Source organism: Cricetulus griseus, assembly GCF_003668045.3.
Source record: "Cricetulus griseus strain 17A/GY chromosome 1 unlocalized genomic scaffold, alternate assembly CriGri-PICRH-1.0 chr1_1, whole genome shotgun sequence".
NCBI lineage: Eukaryota > Metazoa > Chordata > Mammalia > Rodentia > Cricetidae > Cricetulus > Cricetulus griseus.
The window spans coordinates 49468773-49491177 of NW_023276807.1; the positions used below are offsets into that span (position 1 = coordinate 49468773).

Below are 22405 nucleotides of genomic sequence, written 5' to 3' on the forward strand. Positions count from 1 at the left end.
TCTTTATAGGTGATGTGTCAGGCCCATTTGGGTTAGGAGGGAACAGTAGTGTGCTCTTGTTCTTTACACTATCCCTCAAGTGAGGTAGGTATTAATGTAGAGACATGCCTCAGATTCCACTTTTCTGACTAGGAACCACAGTCATGTAGTTTCAGTTTCGGGTCTTACAAGTTGTTAATTATGAAGTGAGGAGGAGTCTATCCCCAATAAAGATATGAGAAATAGAAAACTTAAGAAGAAAGACAAAGATAGAAGCACAATGTCAATATCTCTATTATGAATTCCGGATAGAAAAGAATTGGAGGAAGCTACACTTCAGGACCAACGAAGAGGCTGGAAATGCAGCTTAGATATTAGGAAAACTTTCTGCTCTTGCAAAGGACAAGTGTTCAGTTCCTGCACCCACATGGCAGCTGACAACCGTGTGAAACTCCAATCCCAGAGGTTCTCACACCCTGTTTTGGCTTCTGTTGGTACTTCATGCACATGTAGTGTGCAGAGATACACATGTAGGCAAAATACTCATGCACATAGAATAAAATCAATAAAATATATTTTTCTACAAATTCTTTTAAACTTGTGTTTAGGACAAACAATTAAAATCTCTCTAACTTCCCTCACGTGTTATGACCTTTATGTAAATGTTTCAATGCTCCAGAACCAGAAAAACCATTGTTTACACAAAGAACTGCTCTTTTATTCTAGGAATTTGATGGCCTGGCACAGTGGCCTTTTTCGCCTTCCTCCATTTCCAAGTCTTTTCAGACTAGCCAATTGAGTAAGACTGTGAGATTGGACCTCAGGCAACTCGGAAGAGACACAGCCACCACCTAAGTTAGAATAAACACCAAACACACTTCCTGTCTCTTGTGTGTTCACACTTCTGAGCACACCCACATCAAGAGTAAAGCTTGCCTTGCCCAGACACTTTAGTTGGAATGGTGGTCTCTTCCTTTGCTTCTCAAACTTACTTCTCACACCAGCACCCATGTGGCAGCTGCCAACTGGTTCTTACTCCAAAACCAGGGGACCCAAAACCATCCTCTGTCCTCCTGGGACACCGCACACACAAGGTGCTGGCATACCTGCCGGTAAAACACCCATAAACGCAAAGGAGGCTGGGTGAACAATGAATAAAAATTTCCGTAAATGAAATGATTGAAAAACGCCAGAGAATGACAAACAGCAACTGAAAGGGGGAAATCTTGTATATTTAAGTGTGTAACTGGTCAAGAAAAAACCTGTGAGGTCTAGACATGAGGAACACCATCTGCAGAAGGGCAAAGACCACACTGACCGGCTTTTGTTGTGGTGGTGGGGTTTTGTTTTTTGTTTGTTTCGAGACAAGGTTTCTATGAGTAGCCCTCGCTGCCTTGGAACTCATTCTGTAGACCAGGCAGGCCTCGATCTCCGAGATATCCGCCTATCTTTGCTTCCTGAGTGCTGGGATTAAAGGCGTGCTCCACCACCGCCGGGCTCACACTGGCCGTTTTCAAATACTGGCTACAGAAACAAACGGATGTTTTAAGTTGCTGGGGGAAAGGTCTTAGAACCCGCAGCTAACGCTAATTAGGACAGCTTCACACGCGTATCCTAGGCAATGTGCACGCCCTGGACAGCCGGCTTGTCCACGCCTACTTCCCAACGCCGACTTCCCCCTGGCGAGGCTCTCCAGGGATCTTTCCCGCCGCCGCCTTCCTCCCACGCGCGCGCGCGCGCGCGCGCGCTCGCTCGCCCGCACACGCTCCCGCCCACTGCGCCTGCGCGGCGTGACGACGCTACTCGGTCCCGGAAGTAGGAGGCGTCCGGCGGAGTTTGTGTGGCCGCCGCCGCGGGAACGTGAGTGAGCGCGGTAGTTTTTTTTCCAAGGGAGAAAGGCGGCTTCGCGGGGGCCCGGCGGAGTGAGAGCGAAGAGTCAGCGGCCAACTCCCGGCGTGAGAGGAGGCATGGAGGGCGAGCGGGGCCGGCAGCGCGGCGGCGACGCGGCTCAGCAGAAGACACCGCGGCCGGAGTGTGAGGAGCCGCGGCCGCTGAGCGTGGAGGTGAGAGTGCTCGCGCGGGGCTGCCTCGCTTCTCCGGCCCGGTCCCCATCGGGGCGAGCACCCCTCTGCTCGAGGGAGGAGGTCGGGCGGGAAGTTCCGAGTGAGAATTTTGCGTAAACATTCGGCGCGCGCGGGCGCACTGCCGCTCCATCGGCCCCGCGGCGCTGATTGGCTGAGCTGTCTCCGGCGCACCCCCATCCCTGGGCTGAGGATCCTAGGCGCTTGGGGTGCTCCCGCAGCCTGTGCCTCCCCAGCCCCGGACGACCCCACAGCCATCTGCATTCGTTCCCGAGGGTACCCTCCCCTGGTCTTCCTCCGTTCCCACACTCAGAGAAACCAGTCATAGCCGGCTTTCTTTTTTTTAATGATTTATTTAACTTTATTCTATTTGCATTGGTATAGAAGGTGTCAGATCCCCTGAAACCTGAGTTACGGACAGTTGTGAGCTGTCATATGGGTGCTGGGAATTGAACCTGGGTACTCTGGAAGAGCAGCCTCTTAACCTCGGCTTTCTGAGAAATTTGGAACCCCCCACACGGTCCACCCTCGTGACGGCGGCAAGATTGTCAGACGGCTGGATCTCCAGACTTGTTTATTCATCTTGATGAGATAATGTTAGCTAACGCTGCGATGTGACAGAGATGCTAGAAGTCCATCGCTTTTTCGTCGTAGGAGCTGAGCACTAGAAACCCAGGATTTTCGCGGGACTAGAGAGATGAAAGTGAAAGTGTTGGCTCAAAACCAAAATGTCACAAAGTGCGTGTTCAGAAGAGGCTTCCTAGTGCCCTTGTTCTTTCCATTTACACCTTCGTGTAGTAACCAGAATAGCCTTTAGAATGTTAGTATTTAATTTATATATGTTTAATGGATGCCACGTGTGTGCAGATGCCCTTAAAGACCAGAAGTAGGACGATAGATATGGGTCCTTGGGACCGAACTCCTGCCCTCTTGAAAGAGCAGAAATTGCTCGAGTGATCTTTTAACAATCTGAATGTATCTAGTTTACTCCCCTCATTCCGTGCCTTCAGTTTGCCCCTGGCTACCTTGGCCCATTGGGTAGTGCATATCTTTTCTTTGCTGTCCCCTCTGGCTTCCCTGTGTTTTTCTGTAGTGGAGGATTTTCTTCATTAAACGTCTTGTGTACCCCCTTGTCCTGACCACTCTTCCTCCGGATCTTTACAGTGTTGTCTTACTGCCCTTGTCATGTTGATATTTTGGAAGGCTGAAGAAGCTTCCATTCACCCTCTCTGCAAACATGCCCCTTTCGTCCTAATACATGTTGTCAATAACATCATCTAAGTCAGTTTTAAAGCTAATTTGCAAGGATTCTTTCATAAAAGAACTCGAATATACTTCATTGTCTTTGAAACTTGTTTGTGGTCTGGGTCTGTGTTCAGATTGATTTTAAAACCTCACCATTAAGTGCTTTTAATAAATGAATATATATATTTTCCTCGATTTTAGCCACACAAAGCTGCTTGTTGTCTTTGAGATTTTCCTAGTAAATTTTCATTGACTCTTAGGTTTGGTGGTTGATGTATACCAGCAGGAAACATTTTAATGTTTGAACATTTTTGTTTCAGTGTGCAGATGCAATAGCTTTTCTTTTGTAGTAGGTAGTGCATAATTTTGGCAACAAGATTGTGGGAACCTGTTTTATTTAGAAGTAGTTACTTTATAAAAATCTCACCTTAGAAACAGGTTGTGTTCATTAAAAAAAAAAAAAAGGCTTTCAAAGATCAAGGTAGAACCCCCCTTCTCAATAGAAAAAGAACAGCTTTTTTTTTTTTTTTTTTTTGAGGTACTCATATTTTTATTCTGGAAAGTATGCAATCCATCATTAAGTTCCACACTTTAGTTCCACATTAAAGTACTAATGTAGAAGTTCATGATCATTTCCTGTAATGTAAAAGGAGGTCTTATTTGTGATAATATAAACCATACATATACTTAATTGGGTACATGAAGATTCCAGAATGTCACAGCTCTGTATAAATGAGCCAGTATTTCTTTCCATGTTGTGAATTCATCTCCAGGTTTCTTCTCTGGCCAGTGACATGACAGATGGATCTAGGACTGGAGTGGATGGTCATGCTAATCTTAGGCATTTATTTAGTAAATGAATTCGTATTTGCAGATAATTTGTGTATATGGGGTTTTGGATATTTCTTTCTGTTCTTTTATAGGTTAATTTAAACACCTTTTTTTCTTTCTTTTTTTTTTTTTTTGAGAACTTGTCCTGCTGGCCTGAAATTTAGGAGGAACCAATTTTCACAAAATCAAGGATGGAATTGGTCTTGATAGCCAATAAACAAATAAATCTTTATAGAAATTACAATTTGTATGTCTAGAAGAGGTTATGTGTCTAGAAGAGGTAAATTTTCAAAGCTATGTAAGAATTCTTCAAGTGTATCAGAATAGATTTATTGAAAGAAGAGAATTTGTATAAATTAACTAAGACATCTATTTTGGTTACAATGTTCTTTAGTGTCGACAGTTTTGTAACCTGTAAAAAGATAGAACTTAAAATTCTTTGTAAGTTTAAATATAAAGAATAAACTATCCTGATAATATCTAAGGAGAAATTTAAATATTTCTGAAAGCTAATTATTTTCTTGGTCAAAGTGCAGTGGAATTTTAAAAAACACTTGTATAAGCACATACTAATTTACAAAGTAAGGGCTTTGTTTTTGTAATGTGTATTTTTGATAAAGTTCTTCCCACTCTAAATGATTTAGGCATTGAAATTGCTGGCCCTTTTCTCAAAGCAATGGCAAGTGAGTACTCTAGACATAGCACCTAGCAGTACACTACTAGTAAGCTTGCCGCATTGAGTTGAAAGCTGACAGTGGGAGGTAAACCTTGATCCATCAAGATCAGATTTAAAGTTAGGGACTGCATTATGACCAAGTAAATAGATACTAACCTGTTAATAGTAAAGACACAGTTTTTGACAGTGCTGAAAACAGTTTATATTTGTAGTATTTCGTGTAGAACATAATTAACTTTACAAGTTAGTGTGTTTGTGGTTTAGGTCTACCCATGGAGAAAATAGAATGGAATCATTTGACAGAAAGGCACCACTGCAGATCTGAATAACTGATAAGTGTGTGACTTAACTTGTGAGCTTTGGAACAGAATGCATTTGTATGCTGTAAGTCCTAGGACATTTTAGTACCCGCCTGGAAGTCTGTTTTCTGTTCGTTTAGGGCAGGTTCTGTTAACTTTGTGAAATAAAGCAGGCTTAAAAAGTGCTGATTCATGCATACACAGTGATGTAAAAGGTCACTTAAACTTGGCTTATTTCTAAGTTTCTGGATATTGTTTGTGAAAGGGCTTGTTTACACTCTGATGATCATAAGTAAAATTATGTTTATTAGTAGTTAGCCTACTATATACACAATCTCATACTTAGAATAAATGCTACCTAAATACTGTTTGCCATTACCAAATACTATCTAGGACAAGTATGTTTGTATAGATGAAGAAACTGCAGATCAGTGGCTATTAACTGCCCAAGGCTAAGCTGCTGTAAATGGCCAGCTGGGGCTCCAGACCATCATGGCTCTGACTCTAATTTAATTTGTCCTCTTTTTACTTAGCTTCATTGCCTCTGAGGAATCTCATGACTCAGACTACTAGAGCAAGGCCAATTATATTGGAAACATGTCTTTCATCTCCTTGCCCTCCTCCACTGGTGGTGCCAAGAGGAACCCTTCATTGAACACATAGCATAGAGAACCCTTGCGAGTTTGAATCTTTAAAAATATATTTGTACTAATTATAAATCACTCCCCGACCCTTTTTTTTTTTTTTTGTAGAAAAAGCAGCGATGTAGACTTGATGGCAAAGAAACAGATGGATCTAAACTCATTACCTCCAATGGAAGTGACTTCAGTGACCCAGTGTACAAAGAGATTGCAATGACAAATGGTTGCATTAATAGAATGAGTAAAGAGGAACTCAGAGCCAAACTTTCCGAATTTAAGCTTGAAACAAGGTAATTAAAACTAACTTTAATCTGATATGTAAAATGGCTAATATACTTTATTTAATTCTTAAAAACCAGTTACAGAAGTGGTACCTGTTCCTTTTAGAAAATCTTGGGAATATTAAAAAAAAAAATTCCTCCTGTGAGATAATTCAAATCACAACCAAAATTTTTAGTCTTTATTGTGAGTCTTGCCATCTAACTTTTTATTGCTCTTCTTTAGATGGCATAAACAGAGGTTTCCAAATCACAGTGTGTGAATGTTTTAGAAATGCCCCATTGATGTACAGATGTGTAGTATTGTAGCAAGTGTGTTTCCTTAATTTCACTTTTAACACGGTCTTGTCTAGTCTGAACTGCCCTTGAGCACACAGTCCTGCCTCTGCCTCTTAGGTGCTGGGTTATAGGCTTGTTTCACCATACCGGTCTTTAAAATTTTGCTTAATAGTTGCTCATTTAGTTGACATAAATGGATGTTTATGGATGTTTTTATTTAGTTACTTCTATTTTTTTATGACAGAGGTTTGTCTGGAATTAAGTAGAAATCATTCACCTACATTCAGTCACTTTGCTTTAGTTTCTAAAGTAACTGAAAATATCCATTACATTTAACTGTATTGCATGAGAAAGTATAGCTTAGTGAACCCTTCTGTGTTCCGAGAAATAGACACATATATTTTCAGAACTATTTTCTAGCCCTACCCCCTACACACACACACACACACACACACACACACTTTTTTTTTTTTTTTTTTAAAGTTTGGGGTATATGGCATTCTGGCTTGATACCAAGAAAAAAAAGAAAGAAAAACAAAAACCTGACTATATATAATAGTTGAAAACATTGTTCCCGGGCAGTCAGGATTCTCATTCCTTCTAAGTGGACTGTCTGCACTGATGTTCAGATGGAACCCTGGTGCTTTTCTTTCTTTCTTTCTTTCTTTCTTTCTTTCTTTCTTTCTTTTTTTTTCTTTTTTGGGGGAGAGGTTTTTTGAGACAAGGTTTCTTTGTGGCTTTGGAGCCTGTCCTGGAACTAGCTCTTGTAGACCAAGCTGGTCTTGAACTCACAGAGATCTGCCTGCCTCTGCCTCCTGAGGGATTAAAGGTGTGTGCCACCACCGCCTGGCTCCTTGGTGCTTTTCAAAAGAGCATCTACCTGTTCTCCCTCTTAGGTTGTCTGTAGCATAATTTGTAAGGAAAGTTTTGATTTCATTTTCTCTTGACTTTCTGTTATTAAATACAACCTGTGGCCTCCAGAAGATTGTCTGAGAAACATTTTTGTTCTTCACAGGCATGAAGATCAGTTGCTTACTCCTGGCTTTATGGGAGCTAGAGGTCTAGATGTATGTTTACACATTTTATTCAACAAGCCTGTATTGAACTCTAAGCACTACACTAGACATTGACTCGGCAAATCTCAGTCTTGTGACAATACAGAAATGTCACAATTAGAGTAGTCGGGGTGGCATTGGAGGTCTGAATATTGCAGTGCAGCTGAGGGTCTAAACAGTATGCCCCAGGAATTCAGAAATGTGACAGTTAAATTGTGCCAAATAGGAAAGTGAAGAAGCATAGTTCAGGCAAAAAGAAATTAAAACAGAAAACCTTGTAATTTCTGTCTGTGTGTTTTCAGTCATATATTCTTGTCTTTATTGTACATTCAAACTTAAGGAATTAAAAACATGCTGTATATTCAGGCTACAGCACACAGTGTGCTTTATTCACAGCTTATGTTTTAGCAGCATGCTGTGGGAAGAAAGAAGATTTGATAGTGATACTGAAAAGGTAACTGAGGCAAAGTGAAGGAACCCTATGCTGAAGCCTTTTTTATCTTGTGACAAGAGGAAGCCACTGAAGATAACTTACAAGGGAAATTAGTGGTCAATTTGTGAGTGAGGTGAATCAGTGTGCTACAGGCTGTGATCACTGCAGCCTCTGCTATAGTCAGGAAACAAAGGGAAGCCGTAGTAGAGAGGATTAACCACAGCCTGGCTCAGGTTGTGGTCAGAGGAAGAGGAGGAGCTTTATGTTTGTACCACCATCAGATTTGCAGTGCCATTTCAAAGAAACAATCAATAAATAAAATGAGAGAAAAGAAAATAAAAAGTAATTTAAAGTAGTCACATCTCATGGGTCATTCAGTATCTTATATGAAAAGGGTTGAGAGACTTTTCTAGGTTATGAAAATGTATAAAGAAAACACAAAACACTGGACATGGTGGTATATGCCTTTAATTCTAGTAACTGGGAGGCAGAGGCAGATAGCTCCAAGTTCAAGGCCAGTCTGGTCTATAGGAGTCCCGGGACAACCAGGGTTACATAGTAGGACCCTATCTCAGAAAAAAAGAAAACACTGAAATAATCTTACTTGCTCAGTGGTAGTTTAGAAAGGAAAATAAAAGGCTTAAAATATGCTACTTTTAAGTCTCTGATGGCAGTGTGACCAAGAAGTTGAACAACCTACTTTTAGTCAAACTAAGTATCGTCAAAGTGTGCTCTAGGATGGTGGACCCTAAATTATTTCTGAAGTAGCTATAAGACATTCAACTTTAGGGCTGTAATACTTTCATACCCTTAAGAATTTTTGTTTGAGGCTGGGTGTTAATGGCACACGCCTTTAATCCCAGCACTTGGGAGGCAGGTGGATCTCTGTGAGTTCGAAGCCAGCCTGGTCTACAAATGAGTTCCAGGACAGGCTCCCAAGCAATACAGAGAAATCCTGTCTCAAAGGAAAAAAAAAAAAAGAATTTTTGTTTGTTTAGTTGTCTGACCTATGAATGCCAGAATACAGTATAATGCGTTCAGTTTGTCTGCATTTTCTCACTCAACATTACATTTGTCTTGTTATCTTCAGTTTTCATATCATATATGTCTTAACATAGAGGGCAATGTTATGTGTGTGTGCAAAGTTATGGCTTGAAATACTAGATACAATGAAAGCAAGACATCTCTTGTGAAGGAAAATTTGTCGTGTTAAGCATTTTATTTTCATTAGTTCTTTGCTAACAGCTTTGAGTTTTTCTTTCCTTCCATTTGTTTTAGCTCTCTTTTGTTAGTTATGCTGTGACTGCGACTGTTCAACCCATTGCCAGCAGATAGGACTTATGATCCTTGACTGAAATGTTTACGTAATCTTGTATTTTTTAGAGGGGTCAAGGATGTCCTAAAGAAGAGATTGAAAAACTACTACAAGAAGCAGAAGTTGATGTTGAAAGAAAGCAGTTGTGTGGACAGTTACTATGACTATATTTGTATTATTGACTTTGAAGCTACTTGTGAAGAGGGAAACCCAGCTGAGTTTATTCATGAAATCATTGAGTTTCCTGTTGTTCTGTTGAATACGCACACCTTAGAAATAGTAAGTGAATTGTTGCATTTTCATCTTATTTTTCGTAGCAACTATTCTGGTGTTGACTAGCAAGCTGGAAGCTTATTTGCCATTTTAGCTGGAAATAGAATTTCAGAAGGGGATCTTTGCATATTGCTGTGAGCTCCCTATCGGCATGATTAATAGAAAAATCATAATGAAGCAATTCCAGGAACTGCTCTTCTCCATGAGCTGAACTTGTGGCACTTTTTCTGTTTCTTAGAACATCTGAGTAGATGGAAGTCTCTAGGGAAGTGACAAATAAAACAGAAAAATCTACCCTGGTGCCTAGCCCTGGTCCCAGAGACAAGAATCTAGTTCTGTGGAGGGCCCTTGGCATCAACTTATTTTTTTTAAAGCACCTTAGGCAGTTTTGATGTTCAGTGAGGGTGGAGGATAGTCTCTAGAAGTAATTGCTAATGGAATTGGGCAGGGCAGCTGAACCTTAATTCCCAAGCCATACTTGCATATGCCCTAGGTAATTATTGGCACTGCAGTGTTAGTTCAGTACATGATAGAATGAACTCCTCAAAATAATACTTTTTACGTTATAAAATGTGATGGAGGAGACTAGTCACTTAAGTCCACAAAGGCCTTGTACACAGTAATGCACAGTTTTTCTGTTCAACACCTCTTTTAGTTACGTTCTTCTCTCCATTCCCCTTAATAGTGGGTGTCAGAAGACAGATTTAGGGAGTTCTGTCCTCACACCTTGTGAAGAGGGTCTCTTACTATTTGTGCCACCTGCATAATCCAGCCTGCTTTTAAAACTGCCTTCTCCAAAACAGGTGAATGATCAAAAGGAAAATGACAGCCGTGAAGGAGATACCTTGGATAACTCAGATGGTCTCATGTCTTCTCTCAGTTCAGGACACTTAATTTAGCAATTAGACATTAGGGGCATTGCTTTCTGATGTGTTCTTATCCCATGCACATCCTCATTTTACTCCACTGTACTGCTGGCTACCCCTCTTCTTTATGGAACAACCCTTCAAATAAGTTATGCCCATTTCTCATCATTTGCTTTCTTTTCTTCATCTCTTATACCCACTTCACTCAATCAAGTTTAAGCTGTATATTCTCTTTAAAAAATTTACAAAGGCGTGCATGCACTTGTGTGTACGTATGAGTGCATGTCATGGACAATTTTGGGGACTTGGTTCTCCCCTTCCACTTTTGTTTAGATAGGCTTTCTTAATTCTCTTGCCTACCTGCAACTACTCGATGGCCTGTGAGCTTCTGGGCAATTCCTCATCAGTAGGTCTGTGTTTCTATCCTTGTTATCAGCCAGTTTTCAACATAGTGGCCCAAGAAATCCTTTCAAAACATTGCTGTGATCCTGATTTAACTTTAAATAAAAAACATTCCGTGTGTGATCTAGCCTTCTCTTACCCTTGATTGTCTTCTGTTCATATGTATAAATTTATTATTAAATCCATGTATTTATTATTCAGTTTCAAGTGATTTCCTACGACTGAGGCCTCATTTCTTCAGAAGACTTGTAAAACCCATTATTGTAAAGGAGCAGCTTAATAGGCTTAATTTTCTTAACATAGTACAAACAAAATGACCAACATTTTACATGCCACGAAAATATTTACCACAACTTTGAAGGTTTGCTTTCAGACACCCATTGACATGATGTTTTTAAAAACCAAAATAAACTGTTTTTACATTTAAATATTGGGGCTTTTGTCGGAGACTTCTCCTTGGGATCTCTGAAATGATCTGTCATGAGTAGTTGTGTAATTCTGCTGTGGCCAGCTTTGTTCTGTGTGTGTCATGTAGTCACCTAAAGCGCTTTCCCTTGTGTCTCTCCCTGCAGGAAGACACGTTTCAGCAGTATGTGAGGCCAGAGGTTAACTCGCAGCTGTCAGATTTCTGCGTCAGTCTTACTGGAATTACTCAGGTGATAATTCTCCCTTAATTCCTATTGGTTTTGGTGGTGGGTGGTGTTATCTTAAATTTGACAGAAAATTTTAAATCAGTGATTTATTTTGTGAATAGTTTATAAAAATCGTTACAAGCAATTTTATGTGCTGTTTTCCTTCATACTATAATTAAAATAACAACAGAGATGGTTTGTGGAGATGGTTCAGCAGTTACGAGCATTGGCTGTTCTTTCACAGGACATGGGTTTGATTCCTGGTACTCAGATAGTGGCTCACAACTGTCTGCAACTTCAGGATCAGTGCCCTCTTCTGGCCTCCATAGCTACTGAATGTGCGCATGGTACACATGAAGGCAAAATACCCATTTACGTAAAATGTGGTGGCACACGCCTTTAGTCCCAGCACTTGGGAGGCAGAGGCAGGCAGATCTCTGTGAGTTTGAGACCAGCCTGGTCTATAGAGCTAGTTCCAGGACAGCCTCCAAAGCCACAGAGAAACCCTGTCTTGAACCCCCCCCCCCAGAAAAGAAAAAATAATAAGTTAAATAGACAAAAGGCCTTAGAGCTGGTGCAGTGGTGTGTGCTATGGTCTCACATGCTAAGGGAGTAGGGCATGCAATTCTGAGGCTAGATGCTTTCTTGAGCACAGACATTGAAGACCAGCAAAGTCAAAGAGCCAGCTCTACACTTGATGTCATTTTTGCTACTCCCTACTTCTCCCCACCCCTGGAGTTGTAATGATGCAACCAAGATCTCAGTTGTAAAATGGAGCTTTGGGAAGATAAGTGTCACTGTGCTACACTCACAGATAGGATTTAGAACATGTTTGTTTACAATCTTGACTGTACCCTGGGTGGTTCATCTCTGCTTTTTATTTATGTTTTATTGTGTAGGCCTTTTTTAATTTATTTGGAACTTTCAATAGTCTTCACTCTCTACAAATAGTTCAATGCCGACTATATATTGCAAATCTGTAAACATGAGATCAGACAGAATAAGCCAGTAGTTATAGTTTGGCCAGGAAGAGTATTTTATTAGGTTGTGTAGATGTCTATACAGGAGGCTTATATCTGTGTTGCAAGGAAGGGCTGCCCTGAGACAGGTCTTCATGTTGGTGAAATTGAGCTGAATCATGGTAAGTAAATGAGCAGAAAAGAAGGACTGGGAGTTATAGGCATTTAGTTCTGCTGTGACAGAATTCAGTGTAGTTCCAGATGGCTCAGATGTGTTCTTGAGAATATGTGTGAGCTGGGTAGATGCAAGCAAATCATAGAGGGTCCCATAATTCTGAATGCATCATGTTGACATTTTAGAAAGTCCAGCCTCATGGCATTGCCAAGTGATGTGCCATATACTGTGGTGTAGTAAAGTGTGGAGAAGCATGAGATTTGGGATAGAATGCTTAGAGACTGTGGCTTAGAGGAAGATTTCCCTGTTGTCTAAATAATCCGTTAATCACAGAGAGCCACTGGGGCTGATCTTTGTTCTAGTTGGCTTTCTACTGCTGTAATAGAGAAAACCAGAGCTACTTGGGAGGAAATTGTTTATTTCAGCTTACACTTTCATATCACACTAGGGGGAAGTCAGGGCAGAATCAGAAGCAGACAGTGGAGAGATTTTGTTTGCTGCCTCACTCCCTAGCTCACTCTCTGGTTCATGTTCACCTGGCTTTCTTCTACAGCCAGGATCCTTGTCACCTGCCTAGGGATGGTTCTGCCCACAGTGGGTTTGGCCCTCCTGCATCAGCAGTTGAGGAAGTCCCCCCCCCCCCACAGGCCGCTCACAAGCCAAGTTGATCAGCAGTCCTGTTTACTCTTCCCAGTGACTTTAGATCACCTGTGTCGGTTGGCAAAACCAGGACAATCTTAAATCTTAATTTTGGAAGAATTATGTACTTACACTTAAAAGCAGTCTTATCTCAAGTGAACATTTAGGTGGTAAGTAGATCTGAGTCATTGAAATCACAGAGTTTAACAGTTTGTGTACTATTTGTTTCTCTCCAGTTTATGCCTAGGTGTGTTGTAGGGCTACAAGCAGTAGTTGCCCTGACCTCATTCTCCTTTTATGTCTTCAGGATCAGGTAGACAGAGCCGATGCTTTCCCTCAGGTCCTGAGAAAGGTAATTGAGTGGATGAAGTCAAAGGAATTAGGAACTAAGTACAAATACTGCATATTAACAGATGGGTAAGTAGTTAAGTACTGTAATCCTTTTCAACAGTAAAGAGGCTCTCATTCATTGAATATGTAGGTGTCCACAGAGTGTTACTTATTAAAAGTCCCCAGGAGTCACTCCACAAGAAAGAGTGTTTTTTTCTTTTCATGGTCTTTTCCTAGTTTGAGTTCTCAGGATGGAAGGAAGAAGGGAAAGCCACCATCACATCAAGTCTGTGACTAGGGACCCAGGATGATACATACCCTACAGGATGCTGACACAGCTTGTCTGGATCCCTGTACCATCATGATGTTTGCCTGCTCAGAGGTCTTCAGCCTGACGGGCGTGTACACACACACACACACACACACACACACACACACACACACCCCTATGCCTGTTTCACCCACTGTTATCAGGCTGCCCATTCATTCGCAGGATTTACCTTTTCACTTCATGTTTTTCTTCCTTCTGGGAGTGTCTTTCTTACCACTTTTTCACACACACATACACACACACACACACACACACACACACACACACACACACCCCTATGCCTGTTTCACCCACTGTTATCAGGCTGCCCATTCATTCGCAGGATTTACCTTTTCACTTCATGTTTTTCTTCCTTCTGGGAGTGTCTTTCTTACCACTTTTTCTACTTTACCCTGGTACTAACTCACATTGTGAAAGTCTTCAGTCATTACAGTGTCAACTATTCTATCTGACACTTTCTTAGGAAGTTGGAGGTCCTTTCAGAGCATGTCCTTTTATTACCCTGTAGTCTTCCATAACACTTCCTGTAGTGCCTAATTCAGAGTTATCTGTTAAATGGAAAGGGAAATGAGAGCTGGATGTGGGGGCACTCCTGTAATCCCCTCACTTGAGAGTTGGAGGCAGGAGGATCAGGAATTCAGGGTCAGCCTACACAATGAATCTGAGGGAAGCTTCGGCTGTATTTTGAGATCCTATCTCAAAAACCTACTTGCACCTCTTTTCCAAACAGAACAGGAAAAGGAAAAAAAAGAACTACATAGGAATGTCTGAAGGGTTGAAAGTATTACATTGTCCCAAGGACACTGTACTACAGTGCCATTAAAGGTGAAAACAAAACCCTAAAGAGGTTCTGGTCTAGTTTATGCCATGGTGGTGGTGTGTGCTTCTATGTCAGGATGTTGCTGACATAGAAGGCTTAGGGATCTTCATATACAACTTCAAATCTGGGATAGATCATTCAAAATAAGTATGATTTTTTTGGTTTTGGTTTTTAATTAGAGCAGTAGCAAAAAGAGTCATTGATGCCCCCAGAAACAATTAGGCAGCTCAGGCTTAGAATTGTGAGGGTTGGTGAGGGCTGTTAAAGTGCACAGAAGCAGTAGGACCCTAGGGTATGTAGTTTTTAATTTTATAGCAGCTGAATTGAGGGGTTGTAAAGTTTCCACTGAAGGGTCTCGTTACTGCTGGTTTTGACTGTGTCTATGAAAAGCCACATTCAAATCAACTGATTTTCACATTGCATACTCAGTACTCACCTGGTTTGGTTTTGTGACAAGGTCTCACTCTAGTTCTGGCTTGTCTGTGTGCTGCAGCCTCTACAGTACTGGGACTAAGGAGTGGGCAGTAAGCACAGCCCCGCAGTAAGCACAGCAGAGAAATAGCAGGCCAGATTGTATTTTAACCCCTACAGTTTGTCTTTAAGTTAGTTGCTTACATGTTTTATGTTAAGGCGTACTATTAGAGAACTTAACGAAAAATGGTAAATTTGGTGTAACATGCAAGCTTGGCAGTTACACAGAAGAACTCAGCAAGGTGGAAGTTTGACCTGAAATCAGAACCACAAAAGCAATCAAGATGAACCTAGCAAGAATTAGTCTGTGAAGAAAATACTCCTTTTTTTTTTCTTTTTAAAGCCGAAAAGTACTTTCTGGGAATCAAGGTTAATTTTCTAAGCTTAGTATTTTATGTGAATATGAGTTCAACATAAGTAGAACACAGAACAGCTTTTTGTAGCATTTACCTTATACCCTTTTTCTCTTTATATAAGCTCCTGGGATATGAGTAAGTTCTTGAACATCCAGTGCCAGCTCAGCAGGCTCAAATACCCCCCTTTTGCTAAAAAGTGGATCAATATTCGAAAGTCATACGGAAACTTTTATAAGGTAAAAATTTTACTTCTTACATTAGCTATGTCCTTGATCATGTTTATTCTAACATATATATTCAGCTGTGATTTTCTTTTTTTTTCCTTTAAATTAGAAACAAGCTTCTTTTACATGTCAATCTCAGTTCCCTCTCTCTCCCCTCCTCTCCTGCCCCCCACTGGCCCCCTCTCCCAGCCCCTTTCTTCAGCTGTGATTTTGTATATTAGAATTTTTTTACGTTTTTAAAGATCGTGTGTGCGTGTTATGAGCATTTTACCTGCATGTGTGTATATACACAACATGCACGCCTCCTGCCCATGGAAGAGAAGATGGAGTCAGATCCACTGGAACTGGCGTTATGGATGGTTGTGAACCATCTTGTGGATGCTGGGAGCCTAACCTGGGTGCCTTGCAAGAGTAACAAGTGCTCTGACAGCTGAGCCATCTCTCTATCTCCTGTAGGTTTTTTTGATTTTTCTTTTTGGTTTTTCCAAACAGGCTTTCTCTGTAGCTTTTGGAGGCTGTCTTGGAACTTGCTCAGTACACAGGCTGGCCTCAAACTCCTGACTGCCTCCTGAGTGCTGTGATTAAAGGTGTGGGCCACCACTTCCCAGTCCCCTGTAGTTTTTTTGAAAGGTATTTTTCACAGAAAAAAAAAAAACATCTAATAGTTACTTTTTAGAATCTCAGTTGTTTTAAATTAGAGCTACACCTCCTCTCCCTGCTCTTTATTCTCATTTAATGCATTACCGTAACAGGCGGAGATTCATATATGGATTGCTTGTGGAACAAATGAAACAGGACTTTATTTCATTTTTAGTGTTGTGTGGTACAAGGCCTCTTGTTTGCTGGGCAAGCACTATAAGACTTACAGCATGGTTCCCAACCTATATTTACATTACAATTCATAACAGTAGCAAAATTGCAGTCATAAAGTAGCAATGAAATAGTTTTGTAGGTTGGGAGGGGAGGTTGTTCACCACAACACCAGGAACTGTATTCAAGGTGTATTGAACTGTATTGCAGCATTAGGAAGGTTGAGAACCACTGACTTAGAGAACATTTCCTGTCATGGTCCTTTTCAGAACTGGTTCTTATTCTAAAACAAAATTTTTTTTAACGTTAAAAAGCTGTTTCTTCATGTATTTATCTTTGTACTTTTTCAATCCCATGTTTATGTTTATGCTGTATTTTGAATTTTCCTTGTGATGTGCCTGTTGAATTCCTACAGTGAAGGATATTTCAGCTCTATTAACACCCCTATCCACAAATGTCCTTCCCACCCTCATCTTTATACTCAAGTCATTGTTGGATGCTTGTGGCCTGTGATGGTGGACCTCTCTCTCCTGCTCTCTTGTATTAATATGGGGGCAGGGGCTCAATATGTAGATTGTGCTGAGCTAGAACTCTTGCCTGCTCCTGCAGAGTGCTAAGATAGCAAGCCTGTGCCACCACCCCAGGCTGGCCAGAAGTTTCTGTTAGCAGGGACACTGAGTAATCTTTTACCTCTGGCTCCTTCACCTCTTCCATTTAGCTCCCATAGTCCTGAGGGAGGGGTTTGATGGAGACATCCCACTTAGGGCTGTGTGCTCTGCACACTGTCCAGTTGTGGGTCTCTGCTAATTCCCATCTGCTGTTATAAGGGACTTTTCTGATGGTGGCTGAGTGAGACAGGAGAAGCAGTGATAGTATTCCTCTTCTCTGGGTGATACCGTTCTTGCTGACACTGGGGTAAGAGGATCCAGAGGTCTAAACTGTCTTCCACCCAGACGATTGAGAGATGATGCAGTCTTAGCTTGCCTCCCTGTTTCACATTGTGGGCACACCTCCTCAACATCATCACCCATTTTTAATATGTTCTCCACTGGTCAATACCTTAAAGTTACAACTGGACATTGGACATCCAGCTCTCTAGCAGAAGGCATGCCGGCCCATGCCTGTGTACTGGTGTCCACAGAATGTTTTTCTTCTGTGATTATGATTGGTTTAGCTGGATGTGGTGGTCTGCTGGTGCCTGTGGTCTTTCAGTGCTTGTACTTGTGCTTATCTCCATTGAGAAGTCAGGTGTTATTCTAGTGGTCCACTATTGTATGTGCCCTGTTCTCTTTTCTTTTAATATCCTGTCTTTGTTGTGTACATATAAGTGTTTTGATTATTAAAGTGCCATGGGGACTTTCTTTTCTGGGCCTATGTATTTGGTGTTCTGTGTGCCCCTTGAACCTTGATGGGAATCCCTTTTTTTAGACTTTGGTTTTTCTTTTATGATTTTGTTAAAAAATGTTTTCTGTGCCTTTGATTGACCCTGGTTTCTTCTTCTTTTGTACCTGTTATTTATAGGTTTGGTCTTCTCATAGTCTCCCATCCCAGATTTCTGGGATATTTTGTGCCTGAGGTTTTTTGTTTTTGTGTGTGTTGGTTTGGTTTGGTTTGGTTTTGGTAGTTTTGGGGGGATTTTTTTTTTTTTTTTTAAGATTTCATCATTTCCTTTTCCTTTACTGTGTCTTCATGACCTGAAATTCTCTCTTCCACCTCAGTTTTCCTCTGAGTTTTTTTATTTTGACATACTGAGGTTTCATTTTGAGTTTGTTTTTTGTTTGTTTTGTTTTGTTTTTCCTTTTGTTCCTTTAGAATCAGGATCTTACTATATAGCTCTGGCTGTCCAGGAACCTACTGTGTCGACAAGGGCTGGCCTCAGACTCACAAAGATAGAACCACCTACCTTTGTCTCCTAGGTGTTGGGATTAAAGACATGTTCTACCATACCTGGCAGTTTGACTTTAATGATTCTGTTTCTCTTTTAGTTTCTATTTTCATGCCTTGAATTGTTTTTATTATTTCATTCAACTGTTTTGTGTTTCCCTGGTCTTCATTCAGGCATTTATTCATATCTTTATTACGGTCCTTGAGCATATTCATAATTGCTATCTTGAAGCTTTTGGCTTGTGCCTTTGTGAAATTGCTTTTCTCTGGGAGAAGTAGAGTGGGGTGCTGGCTGTTTTGTTTCTTGTTTTTCAATTGAACTGTTGAAAGTACCTAAAGTACTTACTAAGCTGTTTATTTTCCAGGTTCCTAGAAGCCAAACCAAATTGACAATAATGCTGGAAAAATTAGGAATGGATTATGATGGGCGGCCTCACAGTGGTCTTGATGACTCTAAGAATATTGCTAGAATAGCAGTTCGTATGCTTCAGGATGGATGTGAACTTCGAATCAATGAAAAAATACATGGAGGACAGTTGATGAGTGTGTCATCTTCCTTTCCAGTAGAGGGCGCTCCAGCTCCACAAATGCCACACACTAGGAAATAGCTGCTTTTTAGTCTGGATCGATTGCTACAAAGAAGTAGCAGATGAACTGACCTGAACTAGTCAACCATCAAGCACCTTAAACGTTTAAAATCTTACTACAGTTACAGATAGATGGGTATGTATGCAAACATTTTGTGGGAGGACACACTGAGTTCTTTGTCACCAGCACTTTTGATATGAGCAGTATTTGTTAAAACAGTAGCCATTCCTGCTTAGAACCGAGTTTTATAATAATGTGTCTGAGATGTGTCCCTTTGGTTTTAAAATGCAAAGTTTTACTGGTCCATTCCTTGAAGGTCATGTCTTAACTGATGTTGAAATTTGACATGAATTTCTACATTAACACCATTAAATTAAATATGTTTTTAGAAGTGTTGAAAGGATTGAAAAGCAGTGTTTATGTTCCCCTTGATTTCATGTACTACATAGTTTTTTAATTTTTGAAGTTTGCAGGCGAAGTTCAACTGCAGTTCTCCTCTTGGTATCATTGAGGGATTTGTTCCAGGAATGCCACATGGGTATCTTGATTTTACAGGTGTTCACATTCTATACTTCAAGTAGCATAATGTTTGTATATAACCTATACATATTCTCCCCTATATTCTAATAATCTTTAGATAGCTTATACTTAATAAAATATAAAGAAGTGGTTGTATTGCTTAGAAACTAATGACAAGAATAAAAGTCTACAAGTTGGTGCAGACACAACTATAGTAGGCCTCACCATAGAGCACATGAAGAGATTAGGTTGCTCAGCCAGCACCAGCTAGAAACAAATCAAGCGTCTGAGGTGGTGGAGGCGACAGCAGTTGCCCTGTGCACCACACATTCTGGTCCATTTCGCTTATTGCTTGCTGGGCAGCAAATTAAGGTATTGCTTTCTGGAACATTGTCTGCATGTATTCAGGACAGGTAGTTGCTTCTAAAGGTGTCTACCACTACGCTTGACAACCTGAGTTTGATCCTCAGGACCCACTATAGGATGTCCTCAGACCCTCTGCTTGCACACTGTTGGAATTGAGCCCACACATAGACATACATGTAAAAAAGTACTGGGACACATCTGCCACTTTCATCTCATAACTGGAAACCATGTAATAGATTACAGGGTCTAGTTAAAAATCTAGTAATTGAGATTAATAAGAAGGTAGAAGAACCAGCCTGGTGCCATACACATGTAATTCCAATACTCAGGAGTTAAGGTGCAGATGAATCTGAGACTACCCTGGATCACCCAAGAGAACCCAACTCCAAAGTGAATAAGTGAAATTATGAGCTATAACATCCAAACCAATGGGAGCTTTTAGACATTTGTTCATTAGCTTCTCTCTCCATTGTGAATGTATATTTGCCCACTTTGAGATTGACTTACAGCTCATAATGAACATTGACATTTGTGTTCAGTACTGTGGGGTTAAATGCTTTGTGCCGTAGTTAGTAAAAGTACCCGGTGTGTCTTAGTGACCAGTTATATTGGAAAATAATTCCTGTTTCTAAAATCAAAATGTGCTTTGGAGATAATGATGCAAAACTCTGCCTAGAAGGTGAAAGTGTGGACTTTTAGCATTAAAACCTTCTCAAGCTTTTTTCATGGACCAGTTTCACTGACATCAATTGTTTTTTATCTTTAACTTTTTTGGTTTTTCAAGACAGGATTTCTCTGTGTAGCTTTGGAGCCTATCCTGGCACTCGCTCTGGAGACCAGGCTGGCCTCCAACTCACAGAGATCCGCCTGCCTCAGCCTCCCAAGTGCTACGATTAAAGGCACGTGCCACCAACACCTGGCTATCTTTAACTTTTAATAGTAACTGTGATGCTACATTATTTCTGTAGTTGATACAATCAGGTAGATTTTGTCATGTTTTCCAACCAGTAGACATGCTTGGTGGCATGAGAATCCACTACATAGACTTGTCGGTTTATTGAGCTAGTGGAAGGAGAGGAATGGAAAATAGCACATCATTGTGAGTGACAGGTGCAGGCCTGCTAGGCTTACTCTTCCTTCAGGTAATTTTCCCACGTAAGCCATGTTGACAAAGGGCAGGTTCGTGCCCTAGAAAAACAATTGCTTGTCACCTGATTGCATAGTTGCTACTGAATAGCTGAAACTACAGTTGGAAATTTGGAGAATAGCAGGAAATACTAATGCCTTCCAGGGTTTTGGTTTTTTTTTTTTTTTAATTTTTGTTTTTTAAATCAGGCTGTTTAAATTTCTGACAAGTTATCCTATAATCTCTTTTTTTTTCTTTTTTAAGAATTGAAACAATACAAGTTTTTAGAATTCTTTTGGCTCTATTAAGTGTTTTGCCATCTTTGCTCACGTTTGAGTCTCCACCAACCCCCTCTGATTTTATTTTGTTTCTGTTGTGATGGCTTGTCTTTAAGGTGTAGAATCAGGTAGTTCTTGGGAGGAAAATGCCGAAAAATGACTGCCGTTGTAAGTAAAGATATTTGTACTGTTTGATTCTTGTTACTGCTATAATGTGCTATGCTGATAGTAATATTTACTAATAGTTACCTTTGCTTTCTCCTTAGTCATCAGTAGCCATATTAATTTCCTGTTACTTGCTTGAATACATTGAAATGTTTTGTTTTGTTTTTCTGTGTCATTTCCAAATCCACACCAACCAGTATATATACTCAGCTATATTTTGTCTGATTTTTGTCTTTCATGTTTGTATTAAATACTGACATTGACTCAAAATATTTACTTTCTTTCCACTTTTCCCTCCTTTGACTGGATCACACAAAAGAATGAAGAAGTGTTACAGTCATTTTAAACATTTGTTTTTATATGTGCCTATGCCTGTGCCTATATGAGTGCACCATGAGCCCATAGATTCCTGTGGGGGCCTGAGGGCATCAGATGCTGCCTTGGAACTGGAGTTACTGGTGGATATGAGCCACCTGATGTGTGGGCTGGGAACCTGAATCCATGCTACTCCAGTCCCAAAGAAATGTTTCTGATTTTTCCCCCCCTTTAAAGACCTGCTGGTCCTGCTGTAGGGATAGATTTCCTCAGCTCAAAGATAGCATGAAAGACCATGGGAGTAACTAACATGCTGACATGGTACTTAGTAAAGTAATACCCTGTGGCTTTGTTGTCATTTATTTAAATGGTAATTTCTTGAAAGGTGAAACAGTATTTAGTCCTCCTTTCTGAATGTTACCTTACAAAATATTAATGTGAAGACTGATTTGAAGGGCAAGGTGAGTAGTAAGATTTCTAGGGAAGGAGGCATCATGAATGGTCAGAACAACAAGCAGCACCAGAGCGGTTACTAACCCACATTAGGCTGCACCTTCCTAATGCCAATTCCAAACCAAGGAAAAGCATTAGGTGGCACCACCCACAGTGGGCTACACCATCCTAATGTCAATTAGTAATCAAGGAAGAGCCACAGCACCACCCACAGTGGACTGCACCCTCCTTGGCAGTTACCAACCAAGGAAAAGCTTCTTGAAAGCCCCAGGCCTGTCTGATCCAGGCATTTTCCCCATTGAGACTTGACT

At 40.7% G+C, this 22405-nt stretch overlaps 1 protein-coding gene across 1 annotated transcript; it reads left to right on the forward strand.

Moving 5' to 3' along the window:
- Positions 1 to 1770: 1770 nt before the first annotated feature.
- Eri1 (exoribonuclease 1) lies at positions 1771 to 21598 on the forward strand. Its single transcript, XM_027391251.2, has 7 exons — positions 1771 to 2042; positions 5864 to 6042; positions 9181 to 9391; positions 11226 to 11309; positions 13366 to 13475; positions 15488 to 15602; positions 18650 to 21598. Exons 1-7 carry the CDS (start codon positions 1947 to 1949, stop codon positions 18890 to 18892), a joined length of 1038 nt encoding a protein of 345 aa, XP_027247052.1. The 5' UTR covers positions 1771 to 1946; the 3' UTR covers positions 18893 to 21598.
- Positions 21599 to 22405: the final 807 nt, after the last annotated feature.

Excerpts from the sequence above, each read along its gene's own strand:
- Eri1 (XM_027391251.2), top strand. The coding sequence starts at position 1,947 with ATGGAGGGCGAGCGGGGCCGGCAGCGCGGCGGCGACGCGGCTCAGCAG. Across the intron at positions 2,043-5,863 it reads CGCGGCCGCTGAGCGTGGAG|AAAAAGCAGCGATGTAGACT; the intron begins GTGAGAGTGCTC and ends TTTTTTTTGTAG. Across the intron at positions 13,476-15,487 it reads TACTGCATATTAACAGATGG|CTCCTGGGATATGAGTAAGT; the intron begins GTAAGTAGTTAA and ends TCTTTATATAAG.